General features: G+C 36.6%; 2 protein-coding genes and 1 long non-coding RNA gene across 11 annotated transcripts in view; 2 read left to right on the top strand and 1 right to left on the bottom strand.

The window, feature by feature from the left end:
• G3BP2 (G3BP stress granule assembly factor 2) overlaps window positions 1–13,870 on the top strand; it is a 92,849-nt gene extending 78,979 nt beyond the window's left edge. For 4 of the 8 annotated variants that reach the window (XM_027544767.1, XM_027544770.1, XM_027544769.1 and 1 more), the window contains 8 exons: window positions 431–521; window positions 1,398–1,500; window positions 2,034–2,214; window positions 3,195–3,293; window positions 7,656–7,758; window positions 8,993–9,121; window positions 10,400–10,518; window positions 10,906–13,870. In XM_027544767.1, coding sequence (XP_027400568.1) covers window positions 431–521; window positions 1,398–1,500; window positions 2,034–2,214; window positions 3,195–3,293; window positions 7,656–7,758; window positions 8,993–9,121; window positions 10,400–10,518; window positions 10,906–11,178 — 1,098 coding nt within the window. In that variant the 3' untranslated portion in view covers window positions 11,179–13,870. The remainder of the gene's footprint in view (window positions 1–430; window positions 522–1,397; window positions 1,501–2,033; window positions 2,215–3,194; window positions 3,294–7,655; window positions 7,759–8,992; window positions 9,122–10,399; window positions 10,519–10,905) is intronic. The other 4 variants (XM_027544772.1, XM_027544774.1, XM_027544771.1 and 1 more) reach the window with 1 other exon arrangement.
• On the bottom strand, window positions 13,071–23,848 carry LOC113894401. Its single transcript, XR_003511568.1, has 2 exons — window positions 23,757–23,848; window positions 13,071–14,279 (listed from the first exon to the last, which is right to left on the bottom strand). It is a non-coding gene; the product is annotated as an uncharacterized LOC113894401 (long non-coding RNA).
• Window positions 23,849–23,942: 94 nt separating this feature from the next.
• CDKL2 (cyclin dependent kinase like 2) overlaps window positions 23,943–26,847 on the top strand; it is a 46,053-nt gene continuing 43,148 nt past the window's right edge. Inside the window, exon 1 of one of the 2 annotated variants that reach the window (XM_027544766.1) lies at window positions 23,943–24,436. The gene's annotated coding sequence lies outside the window, so the exon portion shown is untranslated. The remainder of the gene's footprint in view (window positions 24,437–26,847) is intronic. The other variant, XR_003511567.1, reaches the window with a different exon arrangement.

Here is a 26,847-nt window from a genome sequence, read left to right as displayed (position 1 = left end):
ATTTCAATTAATTTTCATTTATGTGATTTCATTTTGCAGTTAACTAGTTGCTTGAAGTGGCTAGAGTTTCCTCTTATAGGTATAGGTATGCATATAGCTGTTTTTGAGAAATCTGTGTTGGACCTGTTCGTTTATTTGAACTTTCTGTGCTTTATTTAGCAGAAAAAATGAGATCCTGATACAGATGTGCAAACAGATGATTAAGATTACAGAAATAATATTAAAAGTATGTTATTTAATAGTTTGAAAGTAGTCATTTCTTGAGTTTAGGTATTCTGTGATTTTCTTTATATTAACATTATAGCATGTTCAGCTTTGGAAAATTATATTCAGTATATATTATTTGTGTATTAAAATAAAAACTTTATTCTTTTTATGTCATACCACGTTTATGGGTATTTATGGAGTATTTGGGTGTTTTTTTTAATAGGGATCTGTTCCAAATAAGTTTTATGTTCACAATGATATGTTTCGTTATGAAGATGAAGTATTTGGTGATTCTGAACCAGAACTTGATGAAGGTGAGGTTCCTTTTAAGATACAAGGGTTTTATTGGTATCAGTACTCTTTAATGACATGTAAAGTGTGAAACTTACAGAAATTTGACTCTGTAACTGAGTCAAAGCCCCTTTGCTCCTTTTTCTTTTTTTTTTTTGTTTGTTTAAAAAACAGATGTTTTTTATATAAAATTCATACACAGAAAGTGGAAAAAAATCTCCCTCAATGTCATTCTCTATAGATAACCAAGAATTCGGTGCCTACTACAGAATTTTATTGTATTCTATACCAACTGATACTTTCCTAAAAGTGGAAGTAGCTGATTCAAAGCTAGGCCTTTTTTTTCATCTAATGTATCTTTGTTAGCTGTTGATATTTTTTTGTCTGTACCATAATTATTTAATCTTCTATTGATACACATCAGCGCGTTTCTGATTCTCTGTCATTATTGCTTCATTGAATTAATGTGGCAAAGGAAACCGAGTGATGACTTTAAGACCATTTTTTCTGGGAACTCTCCTGATGGTCCAGTGACTAAGACCCCGTACTCCCAATGCTGCAGGCCCGGGTTTGATCCCTGGTCAGGGAACTAGAACCCACATGCTGCAACTAAGATATGGCACAGCCAAATAAATAATATTAAAAAAAAAAAAAAAAAAGACCATTTTTTCCTACCCTTTCCTTTTCTTACTAATAGATCTTTTAAAAAAATAGCATAATTCCAAACTTCATCTTGCTTGCTTTTTTTTAAGAGAACAAGGAATATTAAGTGCCTTTGTACTGTCAAGAAACACGCTGTTTTTAAACTATTTTATGATTTCTTTGAACATTAAAAATACATATATGAAATTGTGTAGTAAGCCTCCTAAAAAAAGATGTGGTGTATTTTGTGTTGTCAGAATCAGAAGATGAAGTAGAGGAAGAACAAGAGGAAAGACAACCGTCTCCAGAACCTGTGCAGGAGAATGCTAACAGTGGTTACTATGAAGCTCACCCTGTGACGTAAGAATAGTGCTTGCAAGGCCAAATTTGACCTAAACTATTCATATCATGTAGTTGCAAGTGGTTTTTGTTCCTAGAATTGTTGCTGAAAGTAAATTCTTGATAAAGCTATGTAGCCAGTGCCTGAGTATTTACCATGTTATATGCAAGAAATTTGGAAAGCATTCTTAAAACGTTTAATTCAAAAATTGAACATGGTTTGGCCTAAAACTAATCACTTGCTAATAATGTGTACTGTTTGGGACAACACAGAGTAGGCATTTTATTTTTTAAATAATGGGTTTTCCTTATTCCTTATTCTTTATTTCCTTATTTCCTAATAGTTAGTGCTAAAGTAAACATGTTGAATAATCCAGTTTTTACATTTAGGTTAAAGAAATGCTGCTTGAGAGTATTGTTCTTCTGCCTTCTGGTTCTTAGTGAACTTCGTGTATTACTTGTTCTGCCCATTAATTAGAGAAATGCTGGATTTTCTCCTATTTAAGTTGATCATTTCACTCCTACTGAAAAGGGAACGAAATGTTTTGTTGTAGTAATGGCATAGAGGAGCCTTTAGAAGAATCCTCACATGAACCTGAACCTGAGCCCGAATCTGAAACAAAGACTGAAGAGCTGAAACCGCCAGTGGAGGAGAAGAACTTGGAAGAGTTAGAGGAGAAGTCTGCTTCTCCTCCGCCTGCTGAGCCTGTTTCTCTGCCACAGGAACCACCAAAGGTTAGATCAGAGGAACTCTTTAGACCCATAACATCACGCTTTCATACGGTGCCATTAATGAAGCATGACCTTTGTTCTGTTGTGTTTAATTGCTGAATAGTAAACTATGCTTTTTTATGTGTATGAAAGAAGCTGTGGGGTTTTTTTTGGTAATTCTGAGGAAATCGTACTTCACCCCCTAAAAAACACCCCTCAGAATAAAATTTAAGATTGATTCTTATCTGTGTGCAGTGTTTAGTACCATACATGAAATTATTCGAGTCCATGTAATAAAGCTGAGAGTTGCTCTTCCATTCTGTGTTAAGTCCTCTACACATGGATGCAAATAGGAGTCATGCAGTTTCCCAACTTAAAACAAATTGGCCTATTGTTAAAACAAGTGATATGTGTGCTATTTCTGGTTTAAATGGGAACAATTTCCTTACTACACCAAACTGTCTTGGAAAGATGAGTGATACCCATAGTGTTTCGTTTAAACCTACCTAAAACATCTTCTATCTTTCTGTAAAGTAGGTATATTTGGGTAGTGAGAGGAGGAGATTGCTTGTTCTATTTGTGAATGTCTGTTAAAGTTTCCAGCTAGTACTCTCTTCTTTCCTGTCCTTTCTCTCTCCCCTTAGCGCCATCACAACACCTTATCTTCCCCCCAAAAGGGGAAATAAATTGATTCTATTAGGTTCTTATTTTTCTAGCATGTGTAGTTGTTAGTGGTTTTGCTTGCCACTTGCTCATCTACTTAGAGTATATAGGAACTTGCTTGTGGATTTATTTAGTAGTTCAGACAGTCATAATCTTGCATAATGAGATTTTGAAACCTGGCACATAGACTGGCATGTGTGTGTGTGCCTTTCTTTTTAGGAGTCCTCCAATATAGAGCAATAGTTCAGAAATGAAAAGAAAATATATATTTGGAAGTTTCCCTATAGGAATGTTGGTGGTTTTCCATGATTAGTAGTCTAGGTTTGTTGCATTTCCTGCAGGCTTTCTCCTGGGCTTCAGTGACCAGTAAAAACCTGCCTCCTAGTGGCACTGTTTCTTCCTCTGGAATTCCACCCCATGTTAAAGCACCAGTCTCACAGGTAACCAATCTGTGAACACATTGGATTGTATCCTTGTTACATTGCCAATTGCTTATCTTTTTCATATTTTTTAAAATGAGTCAATCAGAAATTATGGATTAAATATACAAAAAAATTGTATTAAATGTCAGTTGCACCCACTTTAAGCGCCAGATCTCCATTCATCATCTACATAGGTGGTATTTGGGGTATGGGTGTGTGAAATACAGATTTAGTTAGTTTTAACAATATATATTGTCATTTAAAAGCCTTCTTAAAATAACCAAAAAAGTCCTTTGTATAAGTTTAAAATATCATTTAGCAAAAATATTTTAGGGAAAAAATTTGAAAGCCACAGAGTAGTATGGCATTATAAAGAATCATTGTTATTTTTTTTTTTAAACAGAAAACTGAAAAAAAAAAAAAAAAAAAACAAAAAACCACTGCCTAAGCTCTCAGTCTGTAAGTGGTTCATACTGTTTAATTGAAGCCTGTACCAACTTATGACTGTAGTGTTTACCTTAACTGATCATTCTAGTATTCTGCCTTTTGTCTGTTTATCATCTTACCCACTTCAGAGCTTTCAAAAACATTGAAAAATAAAGACACTGGCTACCTAATGTGTTCATTAGTATACTTGAGAGTTAACCCAATTCTAAAGTAAATAGGCACAGTTAAAGGGTGTCCAGTACTTCTCCTACATTTTGAGTCAAGCTTCATTCTGGTATAAAATTTACATGTAAAATGGTTAGTGCACATAAAATTGTGTTTATACACCTCTTTCTGTGCTCTAAACATTGAAAGTGTGAGATTTCAAAAGTAGCTAGGAATTATTAGGCAGTCTGCCTGGTGTTGGTACACATAATTAGCTATGTAATAGAATACATGGCCTTGTGGTAGCTTTTCTTTTTTTTTCCAGCTAGATATTCAGGAAATACTGAGTAATTACCTCAGATCACAAACTAGAAGTCTGTCTTAATGAAGAAAATTATTTTGCCAAGTACTGATTGTACTTTTCTACCCATCTGAAGACTCAATAAGTGATTTTCTGAATTTTCTTTTGGAATTCTTGATTTCTTACCAGATTTGTGTTTGGAATCTTTTGAATTATTACTTGAATTTCAGAGAGTTGGCTACATTTATTTTAAACTTAGCGCTAGTTAAAAGTTAGAGTAACTAATGCCTATTATGCCTTTAGTATGGCACCACACATTGTGCAAAGTACTTATTTATTCTTACCTAATCCCTACAACCACCTTGTGAGAATGGTTACTATTATTATTCCTGTTTCACAGACAAGTAAATTGAGACCTCAAGTACTTCACCTAAGGTCAGACAGCTATATAAATAAAACAACAGGGCTTCGAATTCATGCAGTTGGATACCCATGCAAGCCTGTAGGTTTCTTCAGGCCTTGGAGGGCAGTGTATCTCTGCTCATCAAAGAAGAGTGTTTACATCAAGAAGAGGAGTGTTTACATCAAAGAAGAGGAGTGCTGTATCTAAGTCATGTCTATATATTACATTATATTAGATCCTAGCCTCTTGTCTAGAGAAATAAAATTTTAAGAAAAAAAAAAAGTAAGAGACTGGATTGTGTTTTAATAACTTATCCCCTTATTAAGACAGAATTTTAAACATTTATAATTTAAAATTTAAAATAAGTTTCTGATCTCCTTAAGCTGTATAAGAATGGATTCATAATTGTTTTCCTTTTGATTTAATAAACCATTCAGTTTTATTTTGTCACTTTGGTATAGTATCCATTTCCTTAACACTTTGAGCATCGATTATTAATAAAAGGCTTCCCAGGTGGTGTTAGTAGTAAAGAACCCACCTGCCAAGGCAGGAGACAGACATGGGTTCGATCCCTGGGTCAGGAAGATCCCTTGGAGGAGGAAATGGCAACCCACTCCAGTATTCTTGCCTGGAGATTGCCCTGGACAGAGGAGCCTGATGGGTTCCAGTCCATGGGGTTGCAAAGAGTCGGATATGACTGAAGCGACTTAGCACACATTAATAAAAGGAGAATTAAATGTAATTCCAAAGTATTGGTAGGCATTAGTTTAGAAGTAGTTAAGTTATTTTCTTGGAAGATTTGTTGGAAGTTGATCGTTCATTTAAATAGCTTTTGTTTGGTTGAAGTACACATTAGTTGTGGTTTTACCTGCTATTCCTGAGTTGATTTGATGGTTTCATTTTTATTTCATATTCTGTTTGCTTTCATTTGTGGAATTTGTCATGTGAGCACACTTTCTGGTGGCATGGAATTAATTTTCAGGCCCTGAAGGTTGTATGTGGTTGTCTTAGTTACTTTATCTCCTTGGAGCAAGAATTTTTCATGAAATTAGTCCTGAAGAATTGTAAGTGCACAGCTGGCTTAGTTGACATATATTGAAAGAAATATTGATAATTTTTTTTTTGTCTCATATTTTTCTTGTACTGACATCAAATATCTAAAAAGTTGCTAAATTCATGTATGGGTTATTTGTAAGATGTTGGAATTTACTTAAACTTGTGTTTTTAATATTAAATCCTTAAAGGATAATAAGAACCTTTTTGTTTTGCTACTTGTAGTTATTTTTGTTTCAGTAATCTTTTGAAAAGAATCTGAATCAGTCAGCTAGAATTCTTTTTCTTGGATTGAATGAATTGAGGTTTTTCTAGATATTTAAATTAAAAAGTGTGATTTTCTATGTTTGTTCCTTAAGTACTAGCTTCATCAAACTTTAGAAAATATTTGTTCTTTAATAAGGTTTTTTATTCATACTGTTAAAGTTGTGCTTTTAGGCCCTGCCCTCCTCAGTTGAAATTTCTAAATAACTTGCCTTTTCCAGGCATCATATCCTCAAATTATTATGTAGTCTTAAATTCTAAATACAGATAGCAGTGGTCTCAGGGCTGTAATGTTGGTTCCCTGGTCAGGCTAGAACATTCTTCTACATGTTTTGAATTAGAGAACCAAATATAATTTAACTTTAAATGAACCATTAGTTACTGAACATCTGTGTTTAATAGCACTGTACTTGGTACTTTTTCTGGTGTAGAAATAAGATATGGTCCTTGTAGGAATAAGTACACATAAATAATTTAAATACCTGAAAGAGTTAGACATTGAAAATTTTTTTTTTAGCTAAAAATTTTAGAACATGGGAAGCAATTTCATTTTGAGAGAAGTAGAAAATCTAGAAGAAAAATAACTGAGTGAGACAGGCAAATTTATTAAAGACTGCTAGGATAGGAGATAATATACCTTTTGGTTACAGTGGGTGAAACTATAAATTGTTTTTGGAAAAAACATAGCTCTTTGTATCAAAATTTGTCCTTGCAAATCATAGTATCCCAGTTATATAAATTATGAAAGAGTTTGAGCCACTCTTGGGCTGAGGTACTCAGAAGTGGTCAGCCATAAAGACAGCTAGTTTTCTGATTTGAAGACACATTCTCCATATTCCTGCTGAGTGTTTTCAGCATTCTTTGAAGGTGCATATGTTTTCTCTCTTCCTTGGACCATAAATATTTGGGCAATAGACTGCCTGAAGAATTTGGAAATACTGAAAATGCCATGTATGAAGGAAAAGGTAATAGATGTAGATGTCATGTTATATTTTTAACATAGTTATTTAATTACATGTATTTAGCAGTTAGCAGAAACTTTTGGAGGGTAACTTAAAATGATCTATTACTTCTTCTACCACCCTCAAGAAACAGTTGAGAAACATTGTTGGGGTCAGTCCTTAAATGCATACCTCTCTCATAAGGAAGAATAACAGGGAGCTAAAGGACTTCTGTGACTGTTTGAGATGCTATAAACATGTTCCTATATTGTTTTTTGTGTGCATCTTAACTTTAAGGTAGTATTTTTAGGTGCCAGAGTATACTAAATTTTATATTTTGAATTACCAAAATATTGATTTTAAAAAATTATTCATGATGTGGAGTTTATATGAACACTAAATTTGAAGGGCAGCAAACTAGATAATTAGAAGTATGTATCATATATTTTTATCTTCCAAAGATAAAGACAGCTTTTTATTTTGTATATGTATTTACATGAAATGGCTCATCTTGCATTTTTTTACTTTCGTAGCAGTATCTGTCTCAATGTGGATGTAACTTTATTGAAAAAATACGGTTGTAAAAAACAGCTTATTATGAATTATAACCTAGAGTGAGAAAACAAAATTTACCCTACAGTCCTAGATTGGTACAGAATATCTTTATAAAAATTTATGTTTTACATATATAGGACATACACTAAAAAATATTCTAGACTTAAAATTACCATAATGCCTGCTGGTGACTTGGTTGTTGCTTTAGTTTGGTTGTTTTTCTCCTGTGGAATGTGTTTCTTTATAATGTGTTTTTTTCCCTTGTATTTTAGCCGAGAGTAGAAGCTAAACCAGAAGTTCAATCTCAGCCACCTCGTGTGCGTGAACAACGACCTAGAGAACGACCTGGTTTCCCTCCTAGAGGACCAAGACCAGGTGAGTCAGCCCCTCCTGTGATCTTCAGCAGTTAGCAGTTGAAAAGTTAGAGAAAACTGAACTGAAAAAAATTTTTTTAATTATAATGTATTTTATATGCAAATCCTTTTAGTACCAAGTTGCTTAAAGGCTAAAGTAATCTGATATATATACAGCCTGGGTAAAACAACTTTGAGGGGGAAATTAGTTGACATGCCATAGAGACATGTATTTTGAAAATAATAAGAGAATTTTGAGACACATTTTCTTTGGTTATTGTCACTGGTTCTAAGAATTCAAAACCGAGCTGCCAATAACCTACTCTCTTACTTAGCACTCTTATCTCTTCACAGATAAACAATAAGCACACCCTGATTCTTCTTATTTTGATTGTCTTAGGTATTAAGTAAGTTGCCATGATTTTTGACTTGTTTCCATTGTTAGCTAATATATGTAGAACCTCTATTTGAATTCTATGAATATGTTTAGATTGCTTTTGGGAGGAGGTGGGAGATAGTATACATCATATTTAGAAAATATACTTTTTTAATAAAAGTGTGTTATTAAACCAGGAGTTATGGGAGCTGGGATTCATCCCAACCTTGTCACTGAGTTTGTTATTTTGGGTAAGACCCTTAAATTGTGACATTCTCTTAAACCATTCAGTTACTACACAAATTTTTTCTGTGTGATGCCTTTTCTTTATATGCCTCATTCTGTTCCTTGTGTTAGTGGGAGGATCATATAAGATTTTATATATGTATATATGAGCACCCTAAGGTGTATAAAAGGTTATATAAATGACATTATTGCTGTTAAATTTACTGATTTGGCTATAATTTTATACAACAGTCTTTTATACAAGATTAATTTGTGAACTGTAAAGTACTAAACAAATATTTAGTACAAACACATCTCACTATCTAAAAGCAGTTTGGTGCCTGGGTGATTGCAAGAGTTTGGTTAAGGAGAAATACTTATACTTCTGATACTTGGCTTTCACATGATCAGACCAGTAGATCTCGAAGAAGGGACTTTAGCAGTCTAGTCAGTACCCTCGGTTAACACTTCAGTGTCATGTTGTTTTCTAACTAACCTACTAATAATAGGCAGTTCCACAACTCAAAGGAGCTTATTATCTTATTAAACTAAAACAAGAATATCAAGTGTTAGGGTTTTTAACTTTCATTGCTTTGAACTAATTTTTATTATATGACATTGTAAGCTTTAATATCTGCTCTGTTCCTCTTCTCAGGCAGAGGAGATATTGAACAGAATGAATCTGACAACCGTAGAATAATTCGCTATCCAGATAGTCATCAACTCTTTGTTGGTAACTTGCCACATGATATTGATGAAAATGAACTAAAAGAGTTCTTCATGAGTAAGTGGTTTACTTTGCTTTATGGTAAAATTAAGCAGGAGGCGAAGAGAATTTTTTTTCTAATCATAAGACTTATTCCTCTTGACTTTTATTTCGGAGAAGTACTCTGTTGTTATAATCAGGATTTTCACATAACATTATATTCCAGATAATTGACGGTAATGCCAAATATTTTTGACAACTATTTTGATTTGCTGTAGATTCTAGAGTTTTTTAAAAAAAAATTTTTTTAGACTCTTCTTCCCCTTTGTTAGTTACCCATTTTTATTTTAAACTTTTTATCTTATATTGGGGTGTAGCCAATTAACGATGTGATAGTTTCAGGTGAACAGTGAAGGAACTCAGCCATACATACACATGTATCCATTCTCACTCAAGCTCCTTTCCCATCCAGGCTGCCACATGGCATTGAGCAGAGTTCCATGTAGCTATACAGTAGGTCCTTATTGGTTGGTTATCCATTTTAAATATAGCAGCATGTACATGTTGATCCCAAACTGCTTTAACTATCCCTTCCCTTTTATCTGCTCCCCGCCCCACAGTCATAAGTTCGTTCTCTGTGAGTCTGTTTCTGTTTCATAAGTAAGTTCATTTGTGTCATTTCTTTTTAGATTCCATGTATTATGTCATATGATATTTCTCCTTCTCAGTCTGACTTCACTCAGTATGGCAATCTCTAGGTCCACCCATGTTCCTGTAGATGGAATTATTTTATTCTTTTTAATGGCTTAGTAGTATTCTATTGTATATATATTCTACACTGAGTAGAGTTCTTTTTTCATAATATGATTTTTAAAAAAACATTTACCTCTGTACATAGTATGTATATCTCTAGGTACCAGCCACCTTTAATTGGTCAGGAGTATAAGGTTATATCAGATGTTTCCCAGTGACTGTACTTAGTGTTGATTGACCTGGTTCTGTAGAGGTTAGAAGAGAGAGCTGAGTGAATCAGTCTTAAATTTGGAAATGGGATTCATCTGGCAAATACAAATCTAATATAGAAAATAAAATTGTCTCTCTAAAATGTGTAGGTAACTTTTCCTTTTGAATGGACTGATAAAGATGCAGGACAACAGAATAGGCTAGTTGTTGGCATCTTAAGTGAATGACCTGTAAGAGTGAAAAGTATCTTAATGTGCACTGGCTATAGCAGCTTGCAAGTTGTGTTTTGAAATGGATCAGGAGAATGAGGTATTTCATTCTGAACTGTTAAAGTTACAAAATATCCTGTTAAAATATTTTATTTTATCCTTTGTGTAATGTATATTTTCACAGGTTTTGGAAATGTTGTGGAACTTCGCATCAATACCAAGGGTGTTGGGGGAAAGCTTCCAAATTTTGGTTTTGTGGTTTTTGATGACTCTGAACCAGTTCAGAGAATCTTAATTGCAAAAGTAAGTGACTTAAATGGCATGATTGAATACCTTCTTATTCCTGTTGTATTTAATGTGCATTAGTCTTTTTTAAATGGTACAGTTAAAAATAGTTTACTATGAACTAGTATTTATGCAAAGAATAAAGATGTGTTAGTAGTTTTAAAATTTGAGGTATGGGTCATTTTAAAATAAATTTGTTTCATTATTTACTCTGGTAAAGAAAGTTGGATATTGAGAATAGATTGCATGTTGAGAATTTTGAAAGTTTTTTTTGTCTTTTAGGATTTTCTTACTTTCTTACGTAAGTGATTTCTTACTTCTGTAAGAAAGTAAGAAAATCACTATTTCTTACACCACTATTACTGTCTAACCTGCCCATGTACATTTTTTTCTTCCTTTTTAAAGCCAATTATGTTTCGAGGGGAAGTACGTTTAAATGTGGAAGAGAAAAAGACAAGAGCTGCCAGAGAGCGAGAAACTCGAGGTGGTGGTGATGACCGCCGGGATATTAGGCGCAGTGATCGAGGTCCTGGTGGTCCCCGGGGAATAGTGGGCGGTGGAATGATGCGCGACCGGGATGGAAGAGGACCCCCTCCGAGAGGTGGCATGGCACAGAAACTTGGCTCTGGGAGAGGAGCTGGGCAGATGGAAGGCCGCTTCACAGGACAGCGTCGCTGAGGCTCCACTCTTGGCAGAGTCTTGGCAGTGGTACATTATTCATCGTGTTTGCATTCTTGTTAATTTTTTTTTTGGCTTTGGAATGTGACACAGCCTTTTTGATCATTTCTTTGATGTGAAAAGCATCTTTCAGTTATCAGTTAAATTGAGGTGGACATTATTTCCCCAATTTTACAACAAGATTCGCATTGTTAATTTATAAATCTAGACTTGGAGAATTAAGGACTGAGAAATGACCATATCTTAAACTGTCTACAACAAAATGAACTTAAAAGGACATGCCCAACTGAATTCAGGTCCTTTGAGTCAAAAAAATCCTCTGCTGCACATTTTGTTTAAGTGTTACTGTTTCTGCCTATTGTTGGAAACACAAATAGTGCAATTTGTGCAATTGGAGAATCTTGCCTTTTTTTCTTGGCTCCCCCCAAAAATACAAACCAACAGAAACTTGTTATGCACTCATCAGAATGCACTAATGGGTACTCTGAACTCATTAACCTTGACATCTGCAACAGGAGGCAACAGGGGAAAAAAATCTTTCATCTTTTTTTCCAGTAGAGCATAGTTTGTGAAATGATGAGGGCATTTTTACCTGCTTGCTGTGACCAGCGTGTGTACACATAAACCTTAACAAGACTACAAGTATATTCCAGAAGGAAGTCATTTAGTTATGAACTAAATAAAGATCAGAACTTCAAATGCTATGGTCTTGAATATTAGACCAGATTTAGTAGCTCCATATCTAAGGTTTTTTTCTACCTGCCCCTCTTCAGTACAGGGATGGCTGGCTGCTCAACACACTCCTCCTCCCCCTTTTCCTTTCTTTAAGCTGTGTACAGTGAAAATTGTCTTTACTGTATTTTTGTTCTCTGGTAATGTAATACGCATGATGGTGCCTTCTATTAATACATCATTCCAGTCTTGCTGGTAATTTTGTACAGTATAGTGTATAAATTGCTGTGCTGCAAAGCCAAACAGCTGCAAAATGTTGAGAAATCATTGAAGTATATAAAAATTGCAGTATCTTTAAAATCAGTAAAATTAACTAGAATATTATTTACCTTGTTCTTGAGTTAACAACTTTGTGTTCTCTGTGGGAGGGAGTCTTGTGTGTTTGGGAGGGAGAGTGAAGGAGGAAGTCAGTTATTTGAGTCAAAGTCTCTTGTTGACTTTTCTCTTAACCTGAAGGTGAACGTTGAAGCGTATCACTTGAGAGGTGCTTGGAAAAGTCAGTCAACTTGATGTACATTTTTAGTGACCTTTTAAAAGCAGTCAGATTCCATAAATGGCACGTAAACCTGAAGTGAGGATACTGCAATTTTCGGAGAAAAGAACAGCAGCTCTTAAGTGTTTGCATTTTCTATTTGGGGGGGCAGGGAACTGTCATTCATTTTGCACAATTCTTGACCTGATGTCAGCACCCGAGTGGCTCTGAATTTAAGTCTGGGACGACATCTTTTATTTTTACATGAATCTCTAAACAATTCTGTGAGCAAAGTTTGTAGCTGCTGGATTATTGTCTGTCTTTATAGCAAGTTCCGGTAAACCACAAATATGACAAAGGATATCCGATTTTATGCTTGGAGTATTTGGTACCTACCAGTTTCTGATGTTTCAGGCCAGGAGTGGGGTAAATAAGTGTGACCACTTAAAGCTGCTTGTAGCATGGAAGACTTCTCCATTCTGTCTTAGTAAAAGCAAACAAAAAATGCACTTGACATAATAGCAAACTGTTTCTTAATTATGAAACTGTTTGCTATTTAGTAAACTAGCAAATGATGCACATATTTTGTTTTCCATGTACCGGGCAATGTAAGTAAAATTAAGCCTATCCCTTTTTCCCCCCCTTGAATGAGGTCTTCCATGTTCGAGGAAAAGTCTTGCACTATTGGATATATTTTGGGGACACAGATTTCTCAATTTCCATTTTGGGGGGCTTAAGGATTTTTTTTTCCTGTTTGAAATACATTTACGCTTTCTAATGTATAGTACTTGAAGTTCTTACAAGAAAATTACTTTTGAGTTTTGAAGCTTTTATTCAAACTGCTTTTAAATAAGTGGTTTCTTGTCAGTGTTTTTTTTTTTATATATATAGCATATTGTTCCTCTTTCATTTCTTTCTCTTCCTTCATTTGATATATATATATATAAAATTTTCAATCCAAGATATTGCCCTACCGCCCATGAAAACTGTTCTGGCACCAAAAGTAATGATAAATGTTAAGTGTAATAGAAAATTAAAGCAAAGAGCCATTCAGCTTCAGTCTCTACATACCATGAATAAAACATTAAAACATCACATGGAGAAGTTTACATGGTGATTGTTCACCTGCAGTACTGTGGACTTTTAACATTTTGTCCCCTTTTCAGTGAACCAGAGTAAAAATATTCATCTACCATAACTGTTATTTGCTGGGTTTTTTTATTGTTGTTGTTTGTTTGTTTTTATTTTTTGGATGGTAATATTCTATTCTATCCTTATGACACTATTGCAACCAAATTGGCTTTACCATCTTGGCTTTAGTAGGTATAGAAGACAATGGATTACCATCTTTATTGCTGTAATGTGTTAAGCATTATATGCTAGTAGTATCTAGTTTAATTGTTTCAGGTGGAAAGTATTCTTTGAGTTTCCATTTTGAATGTGTTTGGACTAAACAAACAATAAACTACTGATGTCTGCAGCATTTTATCTATGTCCCTAATTTAATCTATAGGTTTGTGTTCTGAAATATTTTCTCCCAGTGGCATTTCACACAACCTCAGTAAAATAAGGAATTGTTCTAAAATCAACTGATTATTATTTGTGAAATTTGATACATAAATTATTTAAGTAAGACTTGAACATAATTACTTGAACTGAGATAGATCCCAGTTCAGTTAGATAGCTGATAAACAAGATAGAGAATGTTAGACCAGAATAATAAGTGGTGAGGAAGGTAAGAAGCAGACTACTAAACATTTATTTATTTGTTTTTAATAATCTTGGGTTTTCCAAAGGATTGCTACTTCATCTCAGAAGGAAGAGAGGATGGGAAGATCGAGGTGATCTGAAGTTATGGACATGACCAGTTCAGCAATTGGAACAAATTTGTGAAGCTCTAAAAGAATATTAAAAGGGAAAAGAATCATTCAGTCATAATTAACAAATATATTCTTCAAATGAAAAATAAAATCATAAGGCATATGTAATTTTAGAACTTGAGACTTTTACTTTGTTAACAGGGATAGTACAAGTGAATTTTTCCTGATATATTTATAACACTGTATGAAGATTCCGTAAATCAATCTTTACTAGTTTGTACTGGAGAAAAGCTAGACTGTTATTCAAGTACTTTTAGGAAGTAAGACTTAAGATTTTTTAAGTGTCTATTAGGCTCACTTTCAATTATGATGTATAATAACATTTAATTTTATGGCTATGGAAAAACATTCAGAAGGGATAAAATGTATGTACCATACTATATTGAAAACAAATTTGAAGAAGTAAAATATCGTTTGGTCCAGGAAATATGGAACAAAATATTTGAAAGTTGAACCACACATGATGCTTCGTTTCAATTGTTATATAATATAGTCTTTGTATCAAGTAAATGAAAATGTAATGAATAGATGTTCATATTTTTTCTTCAGGATAACTTGCTCATCATAATTTATATTTCAACTTCAGGTGAATACTTGATTTTTTTTTTTTTTTTCCTTTTCAGTCTGTTTTCATAAGACTTTCTAATTATTGTCTTGATCATTTTAATGCCAGAATTCTAAAGTATCTTAAATGACTGGGTAAATGAATTATGTTTTATTATGTTCTGAAAGATTTCCCTTCATAAAAGATATGAGTAGTTTAATAGATCATAAAAGATGTCAGTAGTTTTGTTTAAAGCCATTTGCATAGTTAAGTCAGAATTCCTTCAGTTTTCAAGGTATTTTTGACAATTGAAGTCTTCCAATCTGTTTATGTAGTATGTAACCACACCTTGTACTTAAGAATTAATAGGAAATGAAATTGGTTTTTAGCATTACCAAATACTGGGCAAAATACTATAAGTGAGAGTTTAGAATTAAACATTCACAGTAAGATTACTACTCTTGTCCCTGATCTCCTAAGTTTTGATAAAGCTGGCTGCCTACTTGGAATGCTTTCAGTTTTATGACAATAAACTCATCACCCCATAACCACCACCACCTGCCCCCTACACACATACCTATCCTTTCTGTCCTCAGCCTCTTTCTCCACAAGTTTTCTCTGAATGGTTTCATTTAGGCCAGGAATTACCTTAGCTTCAGTATATTGTCCATTCAGTAAATTTCATGTAGTGTGATGATAAGAAGTGGGCTTTGAAGATAGCCTGGCCTTGAATGGGAACTCCACCATTCAGTGGTTAGCCATTTTCTGTGCTCCTGTTTAACTCATTTGTAGACTGAGGAGGAGGAGTGTGAGGATTCAGTGAGTTAATACGTGAAGCTCCTGGAACAGTGTATGGGGCGTTCAGTTAAGTGTTGCCTGTTACTTTTTTTTATACAGTTGAATTTCTACTGTCTACTGATAATTATGTTTCAAACATTTCTTTTTTTAATCCTATTTTGCCTTGTCCCCTTTTAAAGTCCTGGTGGTGGTTTAGTTGCTAAGTCATGTCTGACTCTTGTGACCTATGGACTGTAGCCTGCCAGGCTCCTCTGTCCATGGGATTCTCCAGGCAAGAATCTTCCCGACCAGGGCTCCTGCATTATAGGAAGATTCTTTACCAACTGAGCTATGAGGCAAGCCCTTTGAAATTCAAAATTCAGAAGTCCAAAGCCATGTGTTTTCTAACTGCCATGCTTCTCTAAGTGGTGTGCATACCTAATTCTGTGATAGTGAACATCTCTGTTAGCCTAAAAATGTTTGAAGTCTCATCTGTTCTGCTTAATATTTTCTCTTTGTCTCCCTTCTGTCCATTTTTCAGGATGAGGAACAAATAGCATTTGTTCATGCTATTCTGATTAACTTTCACTGGCTTATTTAATTCATTAACGATTGAGCTTCTGCGTGCCAGGTGTGTTTTAGGTACTGTTGATAAATAATGAAATAAAACAAGGTTCCCTGCTCTCAGGTTAAAAGGTCTGAAACAGTGGTTGCATATTTAAGGTAGCTAAGGGGACTTCCTTCACAGTCCAGTGGTTAAGATTCCGTGCTTCCACCTCCGGGGGAGCTCAGGTTCCATCCTTTTTTTTTTTTTAAGGAAAAACTAGGAAGCCGACTGTGAGGAGGTTGGTCTTCATGACAAAAACAATAGGAAGTTGGTTTATTTGGTAGGATGGTAATTCTATTTTGAAATACCTGGCTACAGAGTAAGCAAAGTGAAGGAGTTAATGAGTAAGTTGGATGAAAGGATGCTGTATTTCAGTAAGCCATGATAGTAGAGTGGTTGTACTAGCTTGGACTAGAGTGATGTTAGAAACCTCAACAATTTGAAAGACTTTGTGGGTAAAACAGCCTGGTCTTGGTGAGGAAAAAGGTAGTATCAAAGAATCCAAAGTTGTTCCCTTGCATAACTACAAAAGCAAAGTGATATGTAGAAAGTTTTAAAACCAGCCTTTCATGATGGGGAGGCAGGAGTGTTCTAAAAAAGTGTATGTTTTAAAAAACCATGCTTTCTTGATGGGGAGGCAGGAGTGCTAGTGGAACCCTCTTGGATTTTGATATGAAGTGGACCTAAAAGAAGAAGCTGTATAGGAGAGTGTAATTTAGACTCGTGCCTTTTAATTTCCAAAAGAGTATATAGAATGATTTATGTACTGTGTTTTAACACAAAAAAGCATGCTGTGCCCATTGTAGAAAGTACAGATAATCCCACAGAATGAACTTGACAGTGTAACCCATGGATGATTTCTATAAACAGCTTGGTGGGTGTGGGGGTGTGTTTTCCTTCATAATTGTTTTAATGAAGACAGACCACTTAACACTGTTTGTCAAGTGTTTATTGAGCACCTGTGTGCCCCAGGCCCTGTTCTTGAGGATACATGAGCAAGAAGTTCCTTAGTAAATAAGATGTAAAAGAAGATAATACAAAGCAACTGAGTGGCAACTTTAGAGACTGTTCCCCAGTCACCTAGAGTTGACATGGGACATAGGAGCACTCCAGTCAGAGGGACCAACTAATGTAAAGCCTACGAAATTAGAAAAGTGGAGAGGGTAATGAGAAGCTGCTGCTGCTAAGTCGCTTGTCGTGTCTGACTCTGTGCGACCCCGTAGACGGCAGCCCACCAGGCTCCCCTGTCCCTGGGATTCTTCAGGCAAGAACACTGGAGTGGGTTGCCATTTCCTTCTCCAATGCATAAAAGTGAAAGTGAAGTTGCTCAGTCGTGTCCAACTCTTAGCTACCACATGGACTGCAGCCTACCAGGCTCCTCTATCCATGGATTTTCCAGGCAAGAGTACTGGAGTGGGGTGCCATTGCCTTCTCTGATGAGAAGCTGGGATAGGTGGAATTGGGGTTCAAGGGGTGGCAAAGTGGTAAGAGGTGAACTAGACTGGATCATGTAAGCAGCCCACATACTGAGTTTATTTGGAGAAACTAATTGCTACATATATACTATACTAACCTAAAGCAGTCTACAGATTCAGTGCAGTCTGTTTCAAGATTCCAATGGCATTTTCCACAAAATAGGATTTAAAAAAAAAAATCCTAAAACTTGTTTAGTAAGTAAGCATTAGTCACTCAGTCATGTCCAACTCTGTGACTCCATGGACTACATAGCCTGCCAGCCTCTGTCCGTGGAATTCCCCAGTCAAGAGTACTGGAGTGGGTTGCCATTTCCTTCAATTGCAACATGAAGCCATTAATTATGAAGACAGTTAATCATGTGAGTGATACGCTGTGTACAGGTTAGGTAGGAGGTTAAGAATGGAAACTGGAGGCTGTTGTGATATCTGAGGGGGAGGGAAATAGATTTAGGTTATTTTTTGGCAGCTGACATTAGGTGTCTGAAAGGAATTGAGGCAAGTTCTAAATAGCATAAGTATACAAATCGATAAAAACTAACCAGTAAAATAGATATCTTTACACCCATTTTCATCTCTCAAAATTGAGTTTTCTCCAATATCTGACCTAATATTTAGGCAAACCCAGGTGTAGTTATCTTTTATGGACAATGAGACGGAGGCTCATAAAGTGTATATAGTTACACAAGCATGAAGTAATTTGAAATACTGGATTAGCTAAAAGTGTTGCTCTGCTTCAAAAAGTAATTTTAGAAAAAAGATGAGTTTTAAGCAGTGAGAGTTTAAACTTTGCAGTGAATTTTACTCTGGCTTTATTTTACAAAATTGAAAAATATCAGTTTCCAGCATGAGTAGGCCTAAAATTAACGATCCTTTAATCAGGAACTACAACATTCAGGAAGTTCAGCATTAATTAAAGTAATGAGGCAGGGTGTAGACTTGGAACAGAAACTAAATACCTGTTAAATACTGTGAGAAAATTTTTGAGGACCTATTATTTTATTTAGGTTACTACAACTTACTCTGATAATCTGATTTTCCTTTATTTTTAAAGAGGTGAACTAAAGCTTGGAGAGGTGAAAACAAAGCTCTACTTGACATGTAGCAATGAGGATAGTGACCTGGAATAGAAAACAGATGTGAGACATTTCAGTTGGAATGTGGCTTACCAGGAAGGATTAGTGATGTTTCAAAGCAAGCAGTGAAATTACCAATATGTGTGAAGGCAGTGAGAAAGATTTGTACAGCAGTTAGTGAATATTAGCATCTTCTTTGGTGGCACAGACAGTTAAGAATCTGCTTGCAGTGGTGATGCAGGAGACCCATGTTCGATCCCTGAGTCAGGAATATCCCTTGGAGAAGGGAATGGCAACCCATTCTAGTATTGCCTGGAGAATTCCATGGACAGGGGAGCCTGGCGGGCTACAGTCCATGCGGGTCACAAAGTGACATGGCTGAATGACTTAACACATGTGCCAGAAACTCTGCTCCCTGGGTGCTGGCTGGCAATACAGCTGATGCAGCCTACCCTCAGAAAACTTGTAGTTTTTGAGGGAGGCAACAGACAAACAGTTTCAGTCCTCATTAGTCCTGGGCATAATACAACTCATTTAGTTCCAATAGCAATCCTGTGAGGTAGTTCAGTTCAGTCACTTAGTCGTGTCTGACTCTATCCAACCCCATGAATTGCAGCACGCCAGGCCTCCCTGTCCATCACCAACTCCTGGAGTTCACTCAGACTCACGTCCATAGAGTCGGTGATGCCATCCAGCCATCTCATCCTCTGAGGTCCCCTTCTCCTCCTGCCCCCCAATCCCTCCCAGCATCAGAGTCTTTTCCAATGAGTCACCTCTTTGCATAAGGTGGCCAAAGTACTGGAGTTTCAGCTTTAGCATCATTCCTTCCAAAGAACACCCAGGACTGATCTCCTTTAGAATGGACTGGTTGTATCTCCTTGCAGTCCAAGGGACTCTCAAGAGTCTTCTCCAACACCACAGTTCAAAAGCATCAATTCTTCGGCACTCAGCTTTCTTCACAGTCCAACTCTCACATCTATACATGACTACTGGAAAAACCATAGCCTTGACTAGACGGACCTTTGTTGGCAAAGTAATGTCTCTGCTTTTGAATATGCTATCTAGGTTGGTCATAACTTTCCTTCCAAGGAGTAAGCGTCTTTTAATTTCATGGCTGCAGTCACCATCTGCAGTGATTTTGGAGCCCCCAAAAAGTCTGACACTGTTTCCACTGTTTCCACTGAATCCTGTGAGGAGTCCTATTTATTTTACAGATGAATTAAACTCAGGCACAGTGGGGTTGACTGCTTTTCCAATAGCATATGGTTAATAGTAGATAGAGCTAGTAGAGGATGTAATAGTGACTGGAGATGGGCTGTTCCTTCATCACTCCCAGGGGTGGTATGAAAGGCTTCAGGAAGTACATTTGAGATCTGAAATGAAGAGATGGCAGCTTTAAGGAAGAAGAGCATTCCAGATAGAGCCAATGCTGTGCTTGCAAGGAGCTTGGTGTGTTTAAGGACATTAATACCAGTGTGGCCATGATAGTAAGCAGATGATATCAAGAGGTAGTGAAGTGAAAGTCGTTCAGTCATGTCTGACTTTGTGACCCCATGGACTGTACAGCCAATGGGATTCTCCAGGCCAGAATACTGGAGTGGGTAGCTGTTCCCTTCTCCAGTCAAGAGGTAGGTAAGAGCTAAATTGAGGATGGCCCTGTAGTTGGATTTTACTCTTGAACTGGGATTGTAGGCATCTGGGCAAGGAAATGATGTGAGGAGCCTGTCAGGAAGGGATGCTGTGTTATAGCAGTGGTCTCTTGGAGTAGTGAAGATGGTGATAAATGGTCAGTTAATAACTGGGATACAACCTATAAGACTATAATGGATTTGATTTTTTTTTTTTTTTTCTTCTTGTTTTGGCTGCACCACATGGCATGTGGGATCTTAGTTCCTCCATCAGGACTGAACCCTTGCCCCTGCACTGGAAGTGTGGGGTCTTCACCACTGGACTACTGGGAAAATTCCATTATGGACTGAATTTTGAATGTGAGGGAAAGATAATATTCAAGGATAACTCCTAGGATTTTGAAGCAACTTGGGTGGAAGGCAGTACTCTTACTGAGATAGAGAAGGAGATGAAGGAGCATGAATTAAATGTGGAGGGAAAAATCAACATTTCTCTTAGGGATTTCCCTGGTGGCCTAGTGATTAGGATTTTGGGCTGTCACTGCCACAGGGAACTAAAATCCCTGTGGAACTAAAAGCCACATGGTGTGGCCCAAACAAAATACCAGTTCTGTTGTATCCATGTTTTGTATGCCAATTGAATATCCAAGAAAAAATGTAAGGCAGTATGATATTGGAATTCTGAGAGTGCTATGCTGTGATTGGTCAGTATAGGTCTTTGCAGCTATTGGGTTAGATGAGATCATCTAGCAAGAGAGCACAGAAGAGGCTGAGGACAGCGCTCAGATAATCCCCGCATTTAGGGTTCTACAACAGGAGAACATGCAGAGAAAACAGATAAAATGTGGCAAATATTGGTGTCAAGGGAAGCTAAGTTTTGGGAATTTGTCTTGCAAAGTATAGTAAGTTGTTTAAATGCTGCTGAGAGGTCAAATAATTAGATGGACACTCAGATGGTAAAGAACCTGCCTGCAATGTGGAGACCCAGGTTCAGTCCCTGGTTCGGGAAGATCCCCTGGAGAAGAGAATGGCTACCCACTCCTATATTCTTGCCTGGAGAATTCCATGGACAGAGGAGGCTGGCGGGCCACAATCCATAGGGTTGCAAAGAGTCAGACATGGCTGAGTGAATAATACACAACTGCTAAAATAAACAGACCCTGAAATGTGTAGTAGTTCAAACGCAATAGTTTTCCCCCCTCATATAAAAAAGGAGTGGTGGTGAAGAGGTCAGTAGTCGCTCCCTCACACAATCATTTAGGGACCTAGATGAATGAAGGCTCTACCAGCTTCACAGTGTGGTTTGAAGATCACATTATAATCATCTCCATTACTGCTAGATGGAAGGCAAAAGTAACATGGAGGATCTTGAATGGAGATTTTCATGGGCAAGGTCTGGGAATGGTACACATCTCATATTCCATTGACTTCAGTCACATGACCACCCCTAACTGCAATGGAAATTTCAGAAAATAAGCGAGCCACACATAGAGAAAAAAGGAGCCAGCTTATTGTGAGTGTCCAGTAGTCTGCCACACACAGATGGCTTTATATAGGTCGTAGTGACTTTTGGGAAGAACTATTCCAATGAAGTGAGAAGGATGAAAGCCCAAGAGAGAACAGGAAATTAACAATTTTTTATGTAGGTTTGCTATGAATATCTTGGAGAAGGAAATGGCAACCCACTCCAGTATTCCTGCCTAGAGAATCCTGTGGTCTGGGGAGCCTGGTGGGCTGCCATTTATAGGGTGGCACAGAGTCAGACACAACTGAAGCAACTTAGCATGCATGAGTGCTATGAATATAAACAGAGGAAGGGGATAGAGGCTGGAGGGAGAGAGGGAACATCAAGGGAGAGTTTGTAAGAGTCATCAGTGCAAACAGAATATGCTATTTTTAATATTTGAGGAATGGATTCCAGGTTTATACTATTATGATATAACTGTGTTGGTGACTGACAGATCAAATATAGTGTATACTGAATTTGACCAAGTATTGTACTTTAGGTTTCCAAATCTATTTGTCTTAAACACTTTTAAATGTGGCAATGAGTCACTGAATCAACTACTACATTGTGAACAGAATTATCTTTTCTATGACAAATGTCCATCTTTCCATCAAAGAACAAGAACTGCAAAATGAGTCAGTCTGTTTTAATAGAATGATAGAATGCATTCATAGCTGCATGAGCCATAAAATACTGAAGATAACCTTACTTTTTTAGTCTGAAGATTTTATGGCCCTTCCGTTCACTTGGTAACTCAGCTGAAGTGATCCCAAAATCCCATGATCATTCAGTATCTCATGAGACCTAAGTGAGAGGTTTTTTAAAGTTTTCTTGCAAGAAACTGACTGAAGCACATTGTTTTGGGATATCCAGATACATAGAGAATGATTGTTGCCGAGTTATTTAACAGATGACTGCTAAGGTGAGAAAGAATTGGGCTGCTCAAAGCTAAAATATATAAATTTACTGAAAAAGATTTCTGGGCCAGCTATGAATTTCTTCTCCTCCTGTATGTCTATTGTTTTATTGCAATATCATTCACATACATAAAATTCACCCCTTTAAAGTGTACAATTCAGTTTTTAGTAGCTCTGCTATCCAGGACACACTCCTAACTGGATCAAGGAATTACAGAGACCAAATTCCATTATAAAATGGTTTTTATGATTTAATGTGAAAATAACAGTTTAAGGCATCCTCATACCTTACCTTGCAGAGGTATGGAATGAGGAAAAACCCTGTTTTGTGTGTGTGTGTGTGTGTGACTTAAGCATCTGCATGATTCTGACCTACCAGTTTTGCCTAATCATGGTTTGACTTAGTCTTTGCCTTAAACATAGCATTCCTAACTGCACCCTGCTTGGCTGTCTGTCATATGCCAGTATTGCTCATGTCTTTTAGTTCCCCAACCGTCTTAGCCACTTTCCTGTTATTTCATCCCTGTCCTCCCTTCCCCTTTCGTTATCTCCAAAATATTTCCCTCACTTTCAGTGCCCAGGCTGTCCTCCCCAAGGTCCCTTCTAACGTCAGTTCTGTCGTCACTTACCTACCTTCACCTTGCCTCGTTTACTTATCACCTCCTATATTGTCACTCTCATCTACCTTTCCCACACTGGCCCCACTGCCCAGACCGGAAAGGAAGCGTCGAATCGCTTCCAAGCCCGAACATTCCCGGGCGAGGGCTGCAGAGCCCACTTCCCGGCTCAGTGGAGGAGTTTGAAGAACGCTTCATCGCACTATTTTCACGGTTTCTCCCTTCCATTTTCACCCAATCCTACAAAACCACCACCACTTTTAGCCTCTCCGTGAGCACCAGAATCGCTTGTTGCTCCCAGTCTAGAGAGATCTCCCACCGAAGGAAAGAAGGAAAGGTGCTCCCTTACTTAAGGACGTAGGTGTATGCTGATTCTAGCGTCTGCGCATCAGAGATTAGATCGAGAGCCGAGCCCCAGGTGAACTGGCTGGATGGGTGATGCCAAGCCAATCAGAGATCTTGACGACAGAGCTCAACCAATCAGAACACGGGCGGCTTGGCGCACTCGGGGGCGGGCCTGGGCGGGTGAGGATCCGCCCCCTTGCAGCTTGGAGGCCAACGCCTTCGCTTAGGGCTTGCCAGAGCTGAGCCGTTTCACTGACTACAAGGACCAAGCATCTTAAGAGCTGCGGGGCGGTGCCCTCTCACCTTAGCTAATTTCCGTACAGGCCTTGGCCTTAACAGGTGTTGGTGCCTGCCGTGGACGCATTTCGACCCCGGCCGTATCTCTCTCTGGAGACTTTGTGCCTATGGTTGGGGACAGAGTGAGGTCGTTGCCTTGACGACGACAGCATGCGGCCCGCGGTTCTCCTGAGTGTAAGCTTGCGGCGGGTTGAGGCCAATCTGCCTACCTGCCTGCTTCACCTGGGACCCGTGACTGCGTCCGCAGAAGAAATAAAGACAGCTGTGGAATTGCTAGTTTGCTAGTTAGCATCTTTTAGACCTGCGAAGAAGATGCTCTTCACCTCAATTTTGTCTCCAAGTTGAAAACCTTTGGGACTTTCCACGCGGAAAGATTTAAAACAAACAGTAAGTACAATACTTTTTAAAGCTTCAATTATCTCGTTCTTTCACCTATAATAGATTTGTGTCTTTAACACAATAAAACAGCGTTATTTTTATTATCTAAATTATTGGTAGAAGAACCCTATGCTTCCTTGGCATATGTCCAGAGCTACCGCATTGCCAATTGGTCAGATTTCCTTTTAGTTTGTATCACCCTTTACATTTACAAGTAGAAGGCATGAGAAGTTATGGTTTATGAGTAACCGTTTCACGAAACAAGAAGCTTTTTCAGCCTTGATACTTTTAAGGTATTTGTGGGCAATGCCACTTGAAAAAGCAAGTGTGTTCGATGTACCGTGACCCAGTGTGCAGCTGGTTGGAGAGTACATGTGGATTAGTTAACTTGCAGAATGTTAGCTTGTGACATGCTTAAGGTAATTTTAATTTTGTTCACTTTGCATTTCCAAATATTGAGGACACCAATTACAAATTTTTTTTAAATGGTTCAAGTTATAGATTCCAGCTATTTTTGTCCTTGGTATATTAAGCCTAAAGTCTAGTCCTTAATAAAATATGCTGTCTTAGTGGAAGGAAAAAAAATTAAGGAAAGAGAGAGAATTACATTGATTTTTTTCAAACACTGACATTTTATTTTAAAATAGTTAATAGAAGTTAAATGGAAGTTAAAATGTCAAATGTATGGCAAGTTAGTGTCAGGGACAGTTTATGGGAGAACCTCCTATCAGAGCTGGTAGTAAAATAATGACATAATTGGGTTGGTGTTGACTGGGATTTATTTTTTCTCCTTTCGAAGATCAATCTTCTGATTTTCCATGTTTATCAACATATATATATATATTTCATTTAACCTCTGTCTATTAACTTTCAAATAAAATGTCAGTGTTTGGAAAAAATTATCAGTGTAATTCTCTCTTTCTTCTTTCCTTAATTTTTTTCCTATCACTAAGACAGCATATGTTACTAAAGACTAGACTTTAGGCTTATCATACCAAGGACAAAAATAGCCGGTGTATATATATATATATATATATATATATATATATCCTAAATTGTCAAATGTAAACTGATGAAAATGTATACATTGGGTTTTCACAGTTTGCTAGAACAAAGAGAATATTTGTCTTAGTCATTAGTGTACCAATAGGGAAGAAAGGAAAATATCACACTTCACAGTCTGGGTGGGTAAATTAATTTTAGATTGCCATAAGTACACAACTAATGTTATAGGTAAGAATTTGTTTCTTTCCGAGTTTTATGAATGAGTGTTTCTATGTTGTCAGGTTAAAGAATTTCAATTATGAATCATCATTTGAATATATATTTTGTTGTTTAGTAGCTAAGTCGTGTCTGACTCTTTTGTGACCCCATGCACTGTAGCCCATCAGGTTCTTCTGTCCATGGGATTTTCTTTTTCAGGCAAGAATCTGGAGTGGGTTGCCATTTCCTTCTCCAGGAGATCTTCCCAACCCAGGGATTGAACTTGTGTCTCCTGCACTGGCAGGTGATTATTTCTCAGCCACCAGGGAAGCTGGAATATAGTACCAAAGACTTTTTTTCCTCCCAAAACTTTTAGAATCACATTGGAATTAAAAGCAATATTTTTTATTTTCTGCTTCTGGAATTTAATTTCCAAAACACATGTAAAAATAAATTTAACTTTGAGGTTGTAGTTTATTAGTTTTTATATTTCTTGACAATCAAAACTTATGAATTAAAACCTAACTGTATCTGGACTGAAAAGTTTCTTTCTATTCCAAAATATCAAGTGGAATGGTTGCTAGTCCTTCACCAATCATTAGTAAAGTAAGACAGAATTTGTTAGGATTGCCTTTTTTCAGAAAATGTCATATAATGTGATGCAAAATAATTCTAAACACAAAATTCAAATAATCATACTTCTAGTGATTAATCATTAAAAGGATTTTTGAAATACAATATTTGGAACATTAACATTTAATTTTAAAAAATCTTCTTACATACTGCGTGACTGTTATTTAGTATGTTCAATGTAAGAATTTAATTACTATGGTAAGAAAAGTTAAAAAAAAAAGTTTATCAGAAGTTGTTAGTGTTAACTTGGTAATATTTCCCTCGACTGAGTAGAAAGACTATAAAGATCCTCAATTTTGATCTTTTAAACCTGATGTAAAAAAATAAATTTTATCTTCACTAAAACCAGATTCACTTGGTTTTCACATCTGAGTGAAAAGGAATTGTATTTTTCTAAGGTAGACTGTAATTGTTTTGTATAATAGTTCAAGCATTGCTTTATCTGCATTAAAAATATATTGAGATTTCATTAACATGACATTCAGTTATTTAAATTTGAAGTTAATGGCTTCAGTTCCACTTGCCTTGTCTATTATGAAATGTATGTGAATATTTTGAAAACATAGCTTAGATGGGAATAAATA

The sequence above is a fragment of the Bos indicus x Bos taurus genome, chromosome 6, assembly GCF_003369695.1.
Source record: "Bos indicus x Bos taurus breed Angus x Brahman F1 hybrid chromosome 6, Bos_hybrid_MaternalHap_v2.0, whole genome shotgun sequence".
NCBI lineage: Eukaryota > Metazoa > Chordata > Mammalia > Artiodactyla > Bovidae > Bos > Bos indicus x Bos taurus.
This window is presented reverse-complemented; position numbering and strand designations above follow the sequence as displayed.